At 45.5% G+C, this 16,167-nt stretch overlaps 1 protein-coding gene across 7 annotated transcripts in view; it reads left to right on the forward strand.

The window, feature by feature from the left end:
• Positions 1–1,012: 1,012 nt before the first annotated feature.
• LOC108413499 (protein bicaudal D homolog 1-like) overlaps positions 1,013–16,167 on the forward strand; it is a 62,425-nt gene continuing 47,270 nt past the window's right edge. For all 7 annotated transcript variants that reach the window (XR_005130311.1, XM_037538644.1, XM_037538651.1 and 4 more), the window contains exon 1: positions 1,013–1,822. Coding sequence is in view for 6 of the 7 variants with exons in the window: in XM_037538644.1 (XP_037394541.1) it covers positions 1,607–1,822 (216 nt within the window). In the remaining variant the exon portion in view is untranslated. The remainder of the gene's footprint in view (positions 1,823–16,167) is intronic.

Consider the following 16,167-nt stretch of genomic DNA (forward strand, 5'->3'; position numbering starts at 1 on the left):
CCATCTTTCAAAATCCCCCCATAATTCAGTGTTTGAGATGTAAACACTGGTCCGGATGTCTTTACAGTGGTGGTGACAGGAACTAAGAGTCGCCGTGACAACAGCACAGTGTCGTGCCTCCTTCCGACTTTGCTGACACGTCCCAGCTCCTGAACTCCATCTCCCAGAATTCCCTGGGAGACCATGTGACTCAGAATGCTCAGGTGTCAGCCTATCACAGATCCGCATCACCTGAAGACTGATGTGTTCTCCTGTTCTCAGCTCTACACAACAAGTGAATTCAGAACCATTTCATGTAGGAACGTTCTGTGAGGAGCTTTTAGAGGGAGACGTCTGGTTCCCATCACCACCACTGGGAACGGTTCAGTTTTATTATGGAAATCATGGGTTTGCATGTTTTTTTCATTTTGTTTTTCCATGAAAACAAGTTGTTTTCATTTGTTTCCTTCAGATGCTGATATTTGCCATCATCACAGGAAAGCGAATAATGTTTTCACAAGATCTCAAGTTAGTGAAATCAGTATAATGAGTGGACATTTTTATCAGTTTTACCAGGATAACATTTGCTGCGTTATGCTGATGTTGTGATAATGGCATACATGCATGTTTTATTGTGTTAACTGTATAAGTAACACAAGATCTTGAGAAAACAAATGAAAATAACTTCTCAGAAAAACAGAGAAAAAGACACATAAATCTAAAGGGTTTTCATATTTTACGTACCAGAAACAGTCATAATCGTTTTCCGTCATAGCTGAGGCCACAAATTACTATATTAAGGCCATAGATTACTAATATAAGCCACAATTAAATATATTGCAGCCACAATCAATATAATAAGGACACGAATGACTATTAGGAGGCCACAGAATAATATATTGAGGTCACAAATGACTAAATCGAGGCTATGAGTTATGAGACACATATATAACTTAGTAGCCACGCCTTATTAAAAAATAATCCCCATATGGCTTTTAGGGCAGCGGTGCACACCTGGAGCACAGGTTGGTGATTTACTGTACCTGCTCAGACACACCTGATTGTAATCGATCGATTGGTTAATTGGCAGGTTTAGTGGGTGTGTTTGAGTAGGAGACCCGACCCTCCAGGACCCCTGGTTTAGGGGGTTCTAACTCATGAGGTGTGAAAAATAAATCATCGTGGATCGTAAAAGAGCTCCTTTAACGGACACATCAGGCCGTGTGTCACAAAGGTGTGTGGTTTTCAGAGGTATGGGCCCTTTAATCCTCTGCTTCTGTCAGAGGACTGAAACTGACTGACAGCACCGGGATGTGCTGACGTCACAGCCAGCCGGGGGGACGGACGGCACCCCTCAGCAGCCCGTTATTCGGCGGGCCCGGTCCGGTGTGCTTCAGAGAGAGGGTCTCCATGAATAAGCAGAAAAAGAAGAGGAGGAAGCGGGGCTAAGCCGCCGCCCTGACCGCACACAGCGCCGCGCAGGGCCGCTGGAAGGACATGAGTTAACGCTGCTTGTTGTCATCGCTGCCGGGATGCGAACTCGGTTTACCGGACTGCCACTGCGGGGAACCCGGGGATAAAACTGCTGAAGGAGGAGGAGGAGGAGGAGGAGGAGGAGAGGGGGGCGATGGCTGCTGGAGGAGGATGCGGGGAGACGGTGGAGCACTACCGGGCCGAGGTGGAGCGACTGAGCCGGGAGCTGTCGGAGGCGAATCGGGAGAAGGTCCGGGCGGCGGAGTGCGGGCTGGTGGTGCTGGAGGAGAACCAGACTCTGAAGCAGCAGTACTCCGAGCTGGAGGCCGAGCAGGAGACCATGAGGCAGGAGCTGGAGCAGCTGCAGGAGGTGAGACAGACAGATGCAGACAGACTGGATTCGCCGGCTTCTTGCCCATTTTCCCGTTCCACCTTAAATGGCGCAGCGCATATTGTTCGAATTTCCCCGTTCCATCTTAACTGTTGGAGCTGTTACACTCTGGCGCCTACTGATCGGAAATTCACGTTCCACCTTAAATGGCTCAGCAGTTTCATTCTGCCGCCTCTTGTTCTCGGGCTCTAGAATGAGGTTGATGCCCCATTTAAGGTGGAACGGGCAGTTCTAAGAAGAAGCTGCGAATAAGCGTTAGCATCAGCGCTGTTGTTGTGCTAGCAGGGTCAGTCACTCTGCGTATTGACGCCGAGGCGTGGCGCTTTAAAGGGATAAGCAGCTTTAAAAAGCCCTAAACTTTAATTTTCTGAGGTAAACATGATCGTGTTTTTGGTGTGGAGTGTGGATAAGGGTGGTTATGGTCAGCGGAGGTGTGTTTTTGTCCTGGATGCTCAGTTTTAGCGAGTGAAATCGTCTTAAATCCACTAAACGTGTTTAATTTCTCAGTATAAATGACGTAAGGATGATTAAAAAGATTATAACACATGTTTCTAGACATATTTTACTTGTTTTAAGTCATTTTATCTAATGAAAGCGGTCTCGTTTGGAGAAATTATTTAGTTTTATATGCTTTAAAGAAGTGCTGTATGACCTGCCGACGGAATAAGTCACTTTCACAAGATAAAAATCTGTAAAACGAGTGAAGTAATCTCATAATGAGAGATATTACACACACTGCGTTACCCAAAGTTTTCACTCCCCCATCCAAACCACTGAATTCAGGTGTTCCAGTCACTTCCATGGCCACAGGTGTATAAAGCCGAGCCCCTAGGCCTGCAGACTGCTTCTACAGACATTAGTGAAAGAATGGGTCGCTCTCAGGAGCTCAGTGAATTCCAGCGTGGTGCCGTGATCGGACGCCACCTGTGCAGCAAGTCCAGTCGTGAAATTTCCTCACTACTAAATATTCCACAGTCCACTGTCAGTGGGATTATAACAAAGTGGAAGCGATTGGGAACGACAGCAACTCAGCCACGAAGTGGTCGGCCACGTAAAATGACAGAGCGGTCAGCGGATGCTGAGGGGGATAGTGCGCAGAGGTCACCAACTTTCTGCAGAGTCAATCACTACAGACCTCCAAACTTCATGTGGCCTTCAGATCAGCTCAAGAACAGCGTAGAGAGCTTCATGGAATGGGTTTCCATGGCCGAGCAGCTGCATCCAAGCCTTACATCACCAAGCGCAATGCAAAGCGTGGAATGCAGTGGAGTAAAGCGCCACCACTGGACTCTAGAGCAGTGGAGACGAGTTCTCTGGAGTGACGAATCTGATGAACGAGTCTGGGTTTGGCGGTTGCCAGGAGACGGTACTTGTCTGACTGCATTGTGCCGAGTGTAAAGTTTGGTGGAGGGGGGATCATGGTGTGGGGTTGTGTTTCAGGAGTTGGGCTCGGCTCCTTAGTTCCAGTGAAAGGAACTCTTAAAGCTTCAGCACCAAGAGATTTTGGACAATTTCATGCTCCCAACTTTGTGGGAACAGTTTGGGGACGGCCCCTTCCTGTTCCAACATGACTGCGCACCAGTGCACAAAGCAGGTCCATAAAGACACGGATGAGCCAGTTTGGTGTGGAAGAACTTGACTGGCCTGCACAGAGTCCTGACCTCAACCCCATAGAACACCTTTGGGATGAATTAGAGCGGAGACTGTGAGCCAGACCTTCTCGTCCAACATCAGTGTCTCACCTCACAAATGCGCTTCTGGAAGAACGGTCAGAAATTCCCATAAACACTCCTAACCCTTGTGGAACGCCTTCCCAGAAGTGCTGAAGCTGTTATAGCTGCAAATGATGACGATTAATATTACTTTTATTATAGTATGTGAGTGTAAAGTATGTGAGTGTAGTAAATGTGAGTGACCTATTTAGAGAGTAAACATTGATTTATAACACTTAAGTGTCCTTTATTATCACTTTATGCATATGTGTAAGTGTATCATCAGGGGGAGGCGTTATTGGGCCTCCTGCTGGACAGAGATAACAGTGGTGTGTCACTTCCTCTGGTGTGTCTTTGTGGGGAGATGACCAGCTTCAGCGTCCGTCGTGAAGACCATCCGTCTTCTGTGTTTCTAATGTTCAGGACTGTTTAAACATCAGAGAGAACCCATAATATCATGTTCAGTCAGTGAGTCCCTCTTTCCCTCCATTCCAGCTTCCGTTCTTCTCAGGAGCCTCACTTTCAAACCTCAAAGAACCTGCAGACACGCCTCCAAAGCTCAGTCTGAGAAGCTGGTTGATGATCAAACCCATTCAGTGGTGCTGAGGTCTGGACTCTGGGGTGGTCAGTCCATCGTCCAGCTTCTTTGTTTGGTGTGTCCGTCTCCTTTTCTCAGTGAGGTTCTTCTTGATCAGCTACACGTCCTTTCAGACCCACCGCGCTGAGTGGTCTTCTCACAGTGGAAGGATGGACAGAGACACCTGTGGATGTTTTCAGATCTGACGCAGCTTGATCTTCTCCTCTCTCTCAGAGATCAAAGCTTTAAGCGCTGTTTATCTGATGGGGGCAGTTTTGGTGTTTACCAGCTCTTCCAGGTGGTTGTTAGGAGCCCCATTTTCTCTGTAGCTTCTGATCAGTTTTAGAAGCTCAAGTTTTAGAAACTCCTGTTTCTTTAACTTTGGCTGTCTCCTCATGCAGGTGGATTATTGAGATGAAACACAGTCGTGGTGGGAAAATCAAAACACGGGAACTGCTCAATCAAGGTGGACAATAATTTGTTAGGTCTGTTACCAAGTAACGGACAATACATGACAGCTGAGATGTAAAGAAACCATCAGGATAAGGTAAATAAAAATGTGAGTTGGTCAGCTAGACAGCTACTGATGTAAATACAGATGTCAAAACAAACCCAAGGTGTGATGAACTGGACAGTGGAAAAAGTTAGGAATATTGTGAGAGCGCCCCCTGCTGCTGCTTCGCTGCTACCCAGTTTCAGTTTCAGTTTCCCTTGCTAAGGCAAACTTGCGTGGACATTAACACGTTACTGAGAGGTACTGAGAGAGAACGGTGGAAGACGTGTCTGCAGTGTCCACTGTTAGTCCAGTCAAGTCAAAGTTTATTTATATAGCACTTTTTACTACAAGCGTTGTCACAAAGCAGCTTTACAGTAAAAATTCAGAGGAGATAGCCGGGTCCGAGCCCCCGTTAGTATCACCAGTGGCAACAGTGGCAAGGAAAACTCCCTAAGAACAAGGCTAGGGCTGAACAATTTGGGGAAAATATTGAATTGAATTGCAATTTTTCTGACCAGTGTTGCAACTGCAATTTAAATTATGTGCAGTTAATTATGATAAATAATTTTATTATCATTTTAAGAAATTAAATAAATAAATAATAAATAAATAAATAAAATACAGGCCTTTTTTTTGGCCAAGAAGACCAGAATATCTACTTTTTTTTGGCATTTGAGGGCATCAGACAGCCAGTTAGTTGTGATGGTTGTGATGTCACATATACAGAACATGGGTGTTTTGATGTTATTGGTGATAACTCCCTCCTCGAGTGTCTCTACTGCTTTAATACAGCAGTTAAATAAATACAGTAAGAAATGAATAAACTGGCCGTGAACGCGGCGTTTAATATGTTTTAATGTTCAGCTCCTTCCTCCTAATTATAGCTCCTTAACGAGCAGCTTGGTGCTACATCAGAGTAACGAGCTCCGCCCACTCGCTGCACAGTCTGCTGTAAGCCCCGCCTTTTAAAGTACAGACTGAGCCGTAAAACTGCCCCAATATCAGGTTCAGCTCAGTTTGGTCAGTTTCTCCAGATCAGTATTAATGTTGTTTTGTTCCAGCCGGTCTGTAAAGCTTCTTACAGCCCGTTTAGTTTGGCGAATGGTGTTGGGTTCATTTCTGGCTGATTCCAGGTTGTTCAGCTGTTCTTCTGTCACAGCTGCCGACTGAAAAGCTGCTCAGTGGAGACGACAGTTTGGGAATTTAGCGTCGTCTCGTCTTCAGAGTCGGACCAAATCGGCTGTCGGTCAGATGTGACCTTAACAGCGTCCGTTTTCTGTTTGTGGCAAAGTAAGAAATAAAACGTTCAGATGGCTCGAGCGGCTCCTACAGCTGTCAGAGTCGTTGCTTAGCAACGGCATCTCAGCGGATTGATGCAGCGTTTGTGAAAAACCTGTGATGTGATGGTGAAACACGGTTAGAAAGCCTCTCAGCCAAGCAGCTCGTGCGGCCAGAACTACCTGTTGTATACATCGTCATGTTGCCCCGCCCAACTTTTGATAGATTTTTCACAGCGTAAACAAAAACATGTCCCGTCATTGTTTATTGCGTGTAACAATCTGAAGGCTCTTCGTTTTTATCCTGCTAGGCTGCGGCTCATGTTGCTCCACTGAGGCCGTTCACTAAGTCGATTACTCGCCCTCAGGTCCTGCTGTCTGCAGCGTTCGCACTATTCTGGAGGTCAGCAGGTGGAGGTGGGCGCGAGCGTCTGAGACGAGACGGTCTCGGGATGATGAGATGACATCAGTGCAGCTTTAGGCGGCAGTGTTTGGACTACAGGACGCTGACTCACAGCTCGGACTCAGACTACAGCCTCCCTCTGGTCAGCCTGAGCAGCACAGCAGCGACACTCTGTACTTTAATGACATCATTTGCTGTCAGCTTTGTTTTCTGCTTCTAAATATGGATCCTAGAATGCAGTCTTCATCCTAAAATGAATATTTGGAGAGCGTGATGGGTGTAATCTGCTGTTCCAGTCTGCTGCTGGTTGTGAAAAGGAGGCCTTTTATTTCTCATGACTGAGTTGGCAGCTGTTAGAAGCGGGTTACGCAAATCTGGCAGCAGGAGACGTTCCCTCATGGGGTTTCGTGATCTCGCTGTTATTTTGTGTTCGAGCATTTTGTGAGATGCTCCTACTCCTAGAGCTGAAGAACCCCAGAGTGCGTACGCGTCAGCATTTTGACTCAGGGTTTGTTTTGCTGAATGGCTGTTCAGAGCATTGGGACTGATATCTCTACAGAGCCCTATTTGAGCTGGGTTAGTATTTAATTTCATATTCACTTTTCCACAAAGCTGTTAGTTTATCAATTGTGCATATGTACTGTCACGATTTCTCCAAACGACAAAGAACGGATTCATTTCCCTCTTAGAACATTTTAAAGAATTTTAATAGGAATTTTTGATTTGTGTGTAGGCTGGGGAGTTTCAAGCTCGGTTAGACGAGCCCACGGCAGAGAGGCTGGTGAGCAGTGAGGGAGGCAAAGCTAACAACAGCTGAGCTTCTACAGACATTAGTGAAAGAATGGGTCGCTCTCAGGAGCTCAGTGAATTCCAGCGTGGTGCCGTGATCGGACGCCACCTGTGCAGCAAGTCCAGTCGTGAAATTTCCTCACTGCTAAATATTCCACAGTCCACTGTCAGTGGGATTATAACAAAGTGGAAGCGATTGGGAACGACAGCAGCTCAGCCACGAAGTGGTCGGCCACGTAAAATGACAGAGCGGTCAGCGGATGCTGAGGGGCATAGTGCGCAGAGGTCACCGACTTTCTGCAGAGTCAATCACTACAGACCTCCAAACTTCATGTGGCCTTCAGATCAGCTCCAGAACAGCGTAGAGAGCTTCATGGAATGGGTTTCCATGGCCGAGCAGCTGCATCCAAGCCTTACATCACCAAGCGCAATGCAAAGCGTGGAATGCAGTGGAGTAAAGCGCCGCCACTGGACTCTAGAGCAGTGGAGACGAGTTCTCTGGAGTGACCAATCACGCTTCTCCATCTGAAAATCCGCAAAGCAAAATTTAACGTTCCCAGAAACATCGATGATGAGGCAGAGGCAGACGCTGAGAGACGGGAGATTTATTAAGGGCAAATCCATAATCAGGGTCAAAACAGTCCAGGGTCGAGGAGCCAACACGGGGGGTATCTAGGGGCAGACATAACTAAGATAAACACAGACGGGAGACACCACAACACGAGAAAGACCAGCGAGAGACACAGGAAAACACAGGGCTTAAATACAGGGACAGGTAACGAGACACAGGTGGTTAATGAGGGTAACAGGTGAAAACAATCAAGGGCAGCGTCTGGAAACCAGGGGGCAGGACCGGGAAGGAAGCAAAACAAAAGCACATGGAGGACTGGGAGGGGCCAATCGTGACACATATATACAGTGCTGGACAGTAACTGAGTAACTGAGTAAATGTAATTAGTTTCTGTACTTTAGTATTTTTGGTGTATCTGTACTGAAGTTTCTCCGTTCTGGACTTTTTCCTTTCACTCCACTACATTTCAGAGTCTAATATCCGACTTTTTCCTCCTACATTTTGAGAAATCTGTCGTTCCTTTTGGTTTCTGTGTGTATAAAAACGTAACATGTCAAAACGAAAGAAGCGCAAAGCCAGAGCACCAATCAGGGCCCAGCGGTCACTTTGTTTAGAGCTGGTTTTGACCTGTTGGTCATACCGACCCAGTGCAGCACGCGGTTCAACGTCAGCGCAGCAGCGCAAAACTTTGGGAGAGTCTGTTCAACATAAATGATGAACTAACCTAACTTTGTGTAAATAGAGCTCAATATAGAAATATGTCCACATATGCAGTCGAGACTGACGCGGCTTTTTTCTGAATTTCTACAAACACCATTTCATTTTATAGTAAATGAGTTTGGGCTGGTTTATGTTTATGAACAGACGCCTACAGATCAACATAGTAAAGGAGCTCATCTGTGATCCTGAGTTTAAAGCCAGTTTTTATTCAACTTAAACTTGGAACTAAGTTGTAAATAAATCTGAAACTGAAACTTTGCTTGTGTGTAAAAAGTGATTTCAGAGCCACTCGGTTCTCCCTGATGGAAACTGTTTACCTTCAGTGTTTTGTGCTTCTGATCATTTTAATAGACGTCAGCGTCACTAATTAATGACGTTCTATTAAAAGACTGGTTTACCAAGAGAGACGCTGGAGGACTTTCACCTGAAATGAGTTCATGAAGCCAGTCTGGTTATAAAAATGATAACAGGACATCAGAGCCAGAATTACTCTTTTAGTACTTTTACTTTATACTTAAGTACATTTGAAGGGAAATACTTTAGTACTTTTACTCAAGTGGAGGTCTAAAGGGAGGAACTTCTACTTTTACTGGAGGAATATTTTACCTTGGGGGTCTCGACTTTAACTCAAGTACAGGGTTTGTGAACTTCGTCCACCTCTGCATATACAATACTCGTTTATCAATCAATACTGAATGATATCGGTTGGTTTAAATTGTTGCTGTTATTACTGTCATTACTTTTATTACCATTATTACTGTAGGTTGACAAAACGAGCTAATATAACAGGGAAAAGTTAAAATATTCGTCATCGTTAATTAATTAGGTTTATGTACTGAGTGGTTGAATCGAGCGGGTTGTCTTGCTGTGGTTGTGGGTTATTTTAAGTTAAAGGTTTTAATCTCGTTCTTTGGTCGTTTAAACAGTGGTTGCTATGGTTCCTCAGGTGGTTGCTATTTGGTGTGTACTGTGTTCCAGGTGGTAGCTGGGGTATAACTTCAGAGCATCTGTGGTGTCTTAAGTGGTTGCTATGATGTTGCAAAGCGGTTGATATGGTATTCCAGGTGGTTGCTAGGGCATTGCTAAGTGGTTGTTTGTTTCAGCTCAAAACCCGTGGGCTATGAATCGCTGACAATCCTTCAGCATTGAAGAATAATAATAAAATAATAATAGAAAGAAAACAAAGAACAGTAAGTTGGCTTTGATAATCAGCACAACTACAACAACGTAATAAATAATAATAATAATAATAATAATAATAATATTCAACGATTAAATGAATTTGCGTAATATTGTTTAACTGATATGATCTCAGTCACTAGTTATCTGGTGAAATGGACATTTCAGATGTTCCTGTATTACAGTTATTTGTCTTTTGGCAGAGTTTATTAAAATGAGGTGTAATTGTTCACTGATAAAGGCCACAATTTCATTTAACCTCCAAACTTCATGTGGCCTTCAGATCAGCTCAAGAACAGCGTAGAAAGCTTCATGGAATGGGTTTCCATGGCCGAGCAGCTGCATCCAAGCCTTACATCACCAAGCGCAGTGCAAAGCATGGAATGCAGTGGAGTAAAGCACCGCCACTGGACTCTAGAGCAGTGGAGACGAGTTCTCTGGAGTGACCAATCACGCTTCTCCATCTGGAAATCCGATGGATGAGTCTGGGTTTAGCGGTTGCCAGGAGACGGTACTTGTCTGACTACATTGTGCCGAGTGTAAAGTTTGGTGGAGGGGGGATCATGGTGTGGGGTTGTTTCTCCGGAGTTGGGCTCGGCCCCTTAGTTCCAGTGAAAGGAACTCTTAAAGCTTCAGCACCAAGAGATTTTGGACAATTTCACGCTCCCAACTTTGTGGGAACAGTTTGGGGACGACCCCTTCCTGCTCCAACATGACTGAGCACCAGTGCACAAAGCAGGTCCATAAAGACGTGGATGAGCCAGTTTGGTGTGGAAGAACTTGACTGGCCTGCACAGAGTCCTGACCTCAACCCCATAGAACACCTTTGGGATGAATTAGAGTGGAGACTGTGAGCCAGGCCTTCTCGTCCAACATCAGTGTCTGACCTCACAAATGTGCTTCTGGAAGAACAGCCAGAAATTCCCATAAACGCTCCAAACCCTTGTGGAAAGCCTTCCCAGAAGAGCTGAAGCTGTTATAGCTGCAAAGGGTGGGCCGACATCATATTAAACCCTACGGATTAAGAATGGGACGTCACTCAAGTTCATATGCGAGTGAAGCCAGACGACCGAATACTTTTGGTTATATTGTGTGTTATGTTTCCTGCATCAGCACTTTATAATTGTTTTGCATCCACGATTTTGTGATTGTAAAACAGTATTTTTATAAATTATGAAGTACATCTTCACTTTGATTTGATTTCCATTTGGAAATCAGGCTCTGTGTTTGGACATTAATCCCAAATTCAGCTGAAACTCCTCCAGTAATGTTCAGGAAAGGACAACGAAGGGTCCGAAGACAAATTCTACCTTTTTTATGTCTTTTCAAAGTAAATAATATATTTTCTGAGCGTTTCGGTTCGGCTGATGCTGATTTCTTGCTGCAGTGAGGCTGAGGTTGTTTGTTTGTAGAGCGTCAGCCACATGAATCATGCAGCATCATAATCTAATCTCCTACTGCGCTCCATGGGAACCTGTCCTGTGGCTTACAGGAGTCTGTGGAGATGAGTAGAGAGTGATGGTTCAATTATGATTAGCCACAAAACTGACTATGACACCTTCTTCATTCTTCTTCACCACCGTTAATAAACCACATGCAGCAGACAGCGCAGTAGAGCTGGGCAATATGACAATAACATTCTGACCACCTCACTGTCCACTTTATCAGCTCCACTTACTGTATAGCTGCACTCTGTAGTTCTACAGTTACAGACTGTAGTCCATCTGTTTCTCTGATACTCTGTTACCCTGTTCTTCAGTGGTCAGGACCCCCATGGACCCTCACAGAGCAGGTACTATTTGGGTGGTGGGTCATTCTCAGCACTGCAGTAACACTGATGTGGTGGTGGTGTGTTAGTGTGTGTTGTGCTGGTCTGAGTGGATCAGACACAGCAGTGCTGCTGGAATATTTAAACACCTCAGTGTCGCTGCTGGACTGAGAATAGTCCACCGACCAAAAATATCCAGCCATCAGAGTCCTGTGTGCAGCGTCCTGTGGGCAGCGTCCTGTGGGCAGCGTCCTGTGGGCAGCGTCCTGTGACCACTGATGAAGGACTAGAGGATGACCAACACAAACTGAGCAGCAGCAGATGAGCTGTCGTCTCTGACTTTACATCTACAAGGTGGCCCGACAAGGTAGGAGTGTCTAATAGAGTGGACAGTGAGTGGACACAGTGATTAAAAACTCCAGCAGCACTGCTGATTCTGATCCACTCGCACTAGCACAACACACACTAACACACCACCAACACCACATCAGCGTTTCTGCAGAGCTGAGAATGATCCACCTGCTCTGTGAGGGTCCATGGGGGTCCTGACCACTGAAGAACATGGTAACAGAGTATCAGAGAAACAGATGAATAAAGATCATTGTGTTCACAGTTTTATTAGTATTTGTTTTAAACGTAGCACTGCTGGGGTTTTTGTTTCAGTTAAAACAGGTCAGACGTCTGAAAACGTATCTTATCTCGTTAAAATTTCTAGAAATATCGCAATATCATACTTTTTTGCCACATTGCCCAGCTCTACAGTGCCGTTGTGCATGGTAACAGGTTAACTCGTCTCTCTTTGAAAGGGAGGAGACCTAAACTCTCCAGACTGAAGGGCAAATTACGGTTTCAGAATCAGATCAAAATAAAAATGAAATCACTGATAAAATCTGACCAAAAAATCTGATAAGTAGTTTGTAGTGTTATTTGGGTTGTTCTGTCTCCTTCGCTGGAACACATCTCGTCAGCTACGGGGCTTCGACTTCAGACTTAGTTTCCTCATCTGGGTGGTGGACGAAGTTCACAAACCCTGTACTCGAGTTAAAGTCGAGACCCCCATGGTAAAATATTCCTCCAGTAAAAGTAGAAGTTCCTCCCTTTAGACCTCCACTTGAGTAAAAGTACTAAAGTATTTCCCTTCAAATGTACTTAAGTATAAAGTAAAAGTACTAAAAGAGTAATTCTGGCTCTGATCTGGTCCTGTTATCATTTTTATAACCAGACTGGCTTCATGAACTCATTTCAGGTGAAAGTCCTCCAGCGTCTCTAACTGAGGCAGTTTCTGACTGAGGCCGTCTGACTGAGGCAGTCTCTGACTGAGGCCATCTGACTGAGGCAGTCTCTGAGGCCATCTCTGACTGAGGCCATCTCTAACTGAGGCTGTCTCTGACTGAGGCCGTCTGACTGAGGCAGTCTCTGAGGCCATCTCTGACTGAGGCTGTCTCTGAGGCCATCTCTAACTGAGGCTGTCTCTGACTGAGGCCATCTGACTGAGGCAGTCTCTGAGGCCATCTCTAACTGAGGCTGTCTCTGACTGAGGCCGTCTGACTGAGGCAGTCTCTGAGGCCATCTCTAACTGAGGCTGTCTCTGACTGAGGCCGTCTGACTGAGGCAGTCTCTGAGGCCATCTCTGACTGAGGCCATCTCTGACTGAGGCCATCTCTGACTGAGGCGGTCTCTGACTGAGGCGGTCTCTGACTGAGTCTTTATGAACAGTGGGATTGAGCTGAAACGGTCCCATCCTTTCTCAGGGCTGGTACATCTGGTACATCAGTGATGTAACTGAGGGTGTTGCAGCTCAAATGAGCAGGAGAGCAGGTTGGTGATGCTGAGGAGGAGGCCCTGATGGTCAGTCTTCAGCAGGATGGGAGGGCAGTCATTATCTCAGGAAGAGTAAACAGACTAAATGAGTTCTGCTCAGGAGTTTGACTGTAATGAATATGATCATCTGCAGGCGGCTGACGTGTCGCTGTGACGTGGCCGGCGGTGAGTATACGGAGCGGTCAGGTCATCTATCTGAGTCATCGTGCTCGGAATCAGACACTCCTGTTGGATTGGTAGCGTGAAGAACCGACCCTGACTCAGACGTCTGGAAGGAAGATGTTCTGTCTGTTTGAGACGTTATCTCTACTGGATGAATCGACAGGAGAGCTGGTTCTTGAACTTTTACAGTCAAGGTGTCCTAAAACCGCGGAGGTATTTCCAATCCTCACCTGCTGATTTGATGGCTGGTAAACATTACCTGAACGGATAAACCAGGATTTCCATCTTCTAGAAGACACTTGAGTGTGAAAGACTCTCGTCCTAGGACTGATTCTAGTTTGGTGTGGAGTCTGGATTTAGGTCATTGCCTGGATATCAAAGCTAGTTTTGATCTCTCCCATTAAGAACATCGTCTACCTCAATAAATGTACATTAAGAGGTCGTATCAGAGACGTATGCGAAATATACATTTAATTTTAGTTGGTTTTCCATATCCCCACTTAAAATTTTTCAGAACCCCCCCATAACTCAGTGTGTGATGTGTAAACGGAGAGATCCAGAGCGGGTTTGGTGTGAAACGGTTCAGACGTCTTTACAGTGGTGGTGATGGGAACCAGGCGTCGCCATGACGACAACACAGATATAGACACTTTATTTACCATCCAGAACCACCAGAGAACCTACATGAGTCTTCTGAGCTTTATATGGAATGTCAATGATGGAAAATAGTGGAAAACCTTGGAATAATCACTTTTTTCTTTGGAGACTATTTTGCCGCACAGCGCCCTGCATGTTACGTATCCCTCCACCCTGAATGGAGTTGAAGGTCGAAATCTTCTCAAAACTACACTATGAAAATAGACGGTTCTCCAGAGTTTCTTTAGTAAAGAAAAATGTTCTATACGGGACCATGAACACTCAAAGAACCATTTGCTTGCTAAAATGGTTCTTCGCATGGTGAAACAGTTCTTCGGATTGATGGAGAATGTGCTGTAAATGGTTCCGTATAGCACCAAAAAGGGTTCTGCTATGGTTACGATGCCAAGCTTCTAACAATAAAGGAATTTTAGCCTGCAAATGGTTCTTTGAGTGTTTGAGGTTCTATATAGAACATTTGTCTCTACTAAACAACCCTTAAGAGCCAGCTTTTTAAAGAGCTTAAACAGCGTCTCAGTCATCAGGCGGTGAATTCAGAACCAGTTCATTAGGAGCTTTTAGAGGGGGACGTCTGGTTCCCATCACCACCACTGTGGACGGCTCTGAAGCTGGTTCTGGAACAGCCTTTTACAGCCTGCCTTAAAATCACTACTGAGTTTAATATGATTATTACCCCCGAAAAAATGTGGTAGTAAACTACTAATAATTTAGTAACTAGAAAAGTAACATCTGTATGCTTTGTCACCGTAATATTAGCATATCATTACTCAATTATTACCATGTTTAACAAACATTTTCAGTAATAGTTTCTTTTTTAATTTTGGCTGGAGCGCCCCTTTAAGACCCTGTGTTGCAGTTCTTCATAATTACGCATAGGGCTGGCAAAAATATAATATAGCGATTATTCGACTTTAGTCGTAGATTAATTGGTGACGTCATTATGCATCTTTCTGGGAATGTTCACTGGGTACCGTGATCGGACGCCACCTGTGCAGCAAGTCCAGTCGTGAAATTTCCTCACTACTAAATATTCCACAGTCCACTGTCAGTGGGATTATAACAAAGTGGAAGCGATTGGGAACGACAGCAACTCAGCCACGAAGTGGTCGGCCACGTAAAATGACAGAGCGGTCAGCGGATGCTGAGGGGCATAGTGCACAGAGGTCACCGACTTTCTGCAGAGTCCATCACTACAGACCTCCAAACTTCATGTGGCCTTCAGATCAGCTCAAGAACAGCGCAGAGAGCTTCATGGAATGGGTTTCCATGGCCGAGCAGCTGCATCCAAGCCTTACATCACCAAGCGCAATGCAAAGCGTGGAATGCAGTGGAGTAAAGCGCCGCCACTGGACTCTAGAGCAGTGGAGACGAGTTCTCTGGAGTGACCAATCACGCTTCTCCATCTGGAAATCCGCAAAGCGAAATTTAACATTCCCAGAAACATTGATTTATCTCGTGTTGTTTCATATTCACGTGGCTTGGCTTTTCACCAGCCACTCATCAACATGATGGAGTGACCAATCACACTTCTCCGTCTGGAAATCCGATGGACGAGTCTGGGTTTGGCGGTTGCCAGGAGACGGTACTTGTCTGACTGCATTGTGCCGAGTGTAAAGTTTGGTGGAGGGGGGATCATGGTGTGGGGGTGTTTTTCAGGAGTTGGGCTCGGCCCCTTAGTCCCAGTGAAAGGAACTCTTAAAGCTTCAGTACCAAGAGATTCTGGACAATTTCACGCTCCCAACTTTGTGGGAACAGTTTGGGGACGGCCCCTTCCTGTTCCAACATGACTGCACACCAGTGCACAAAGCAGGTCCATAAAGACGTGGATGAGCCAGTTTGGTGTGGAAGAACTCGACTGGCCTGCACAGAGTCCTGACCTCAACCCCATAGAACACCTTTGGGATGAATTAGAGTGGAGACTGTGAGCCAGGCCTTCTCGTCCAACATCAGTGTCTGACCTCACAAATGTGCTTCTGGAAGAACGGTCAGAAATTCCCATAAACACACTCCTAACCCTTGTGGAAAGCCTTCCCAGAAGAGTTGAAGCTGTTATAGCTCCAAAGGGTGAGCCGACATCATATTAAACCCTATGGATTAAGAATGGGACGTCACTCAAGTTCATATGCGTGTGAAGCCAGACGACCGAATACTTTTGGAAATACAGTGTATGTGTGTCACCGTGTGATGCAGGA

Source organism: Pygocentrus nattereri, chromosome 1 (assembly GCF_015220715.1).
Source record: "Pygocentrus nattereri isolate fPygNat1 chromosome 1, fPygNat1.pri, whole genome shotgun sequence".
Taxonomy (NCBI): Eukaryota; Metazoa; Chordata; class Actinopteri; order Characiformes; family Serrasalmidae; genus Pygocentrus; species Pygocentrus nattereri.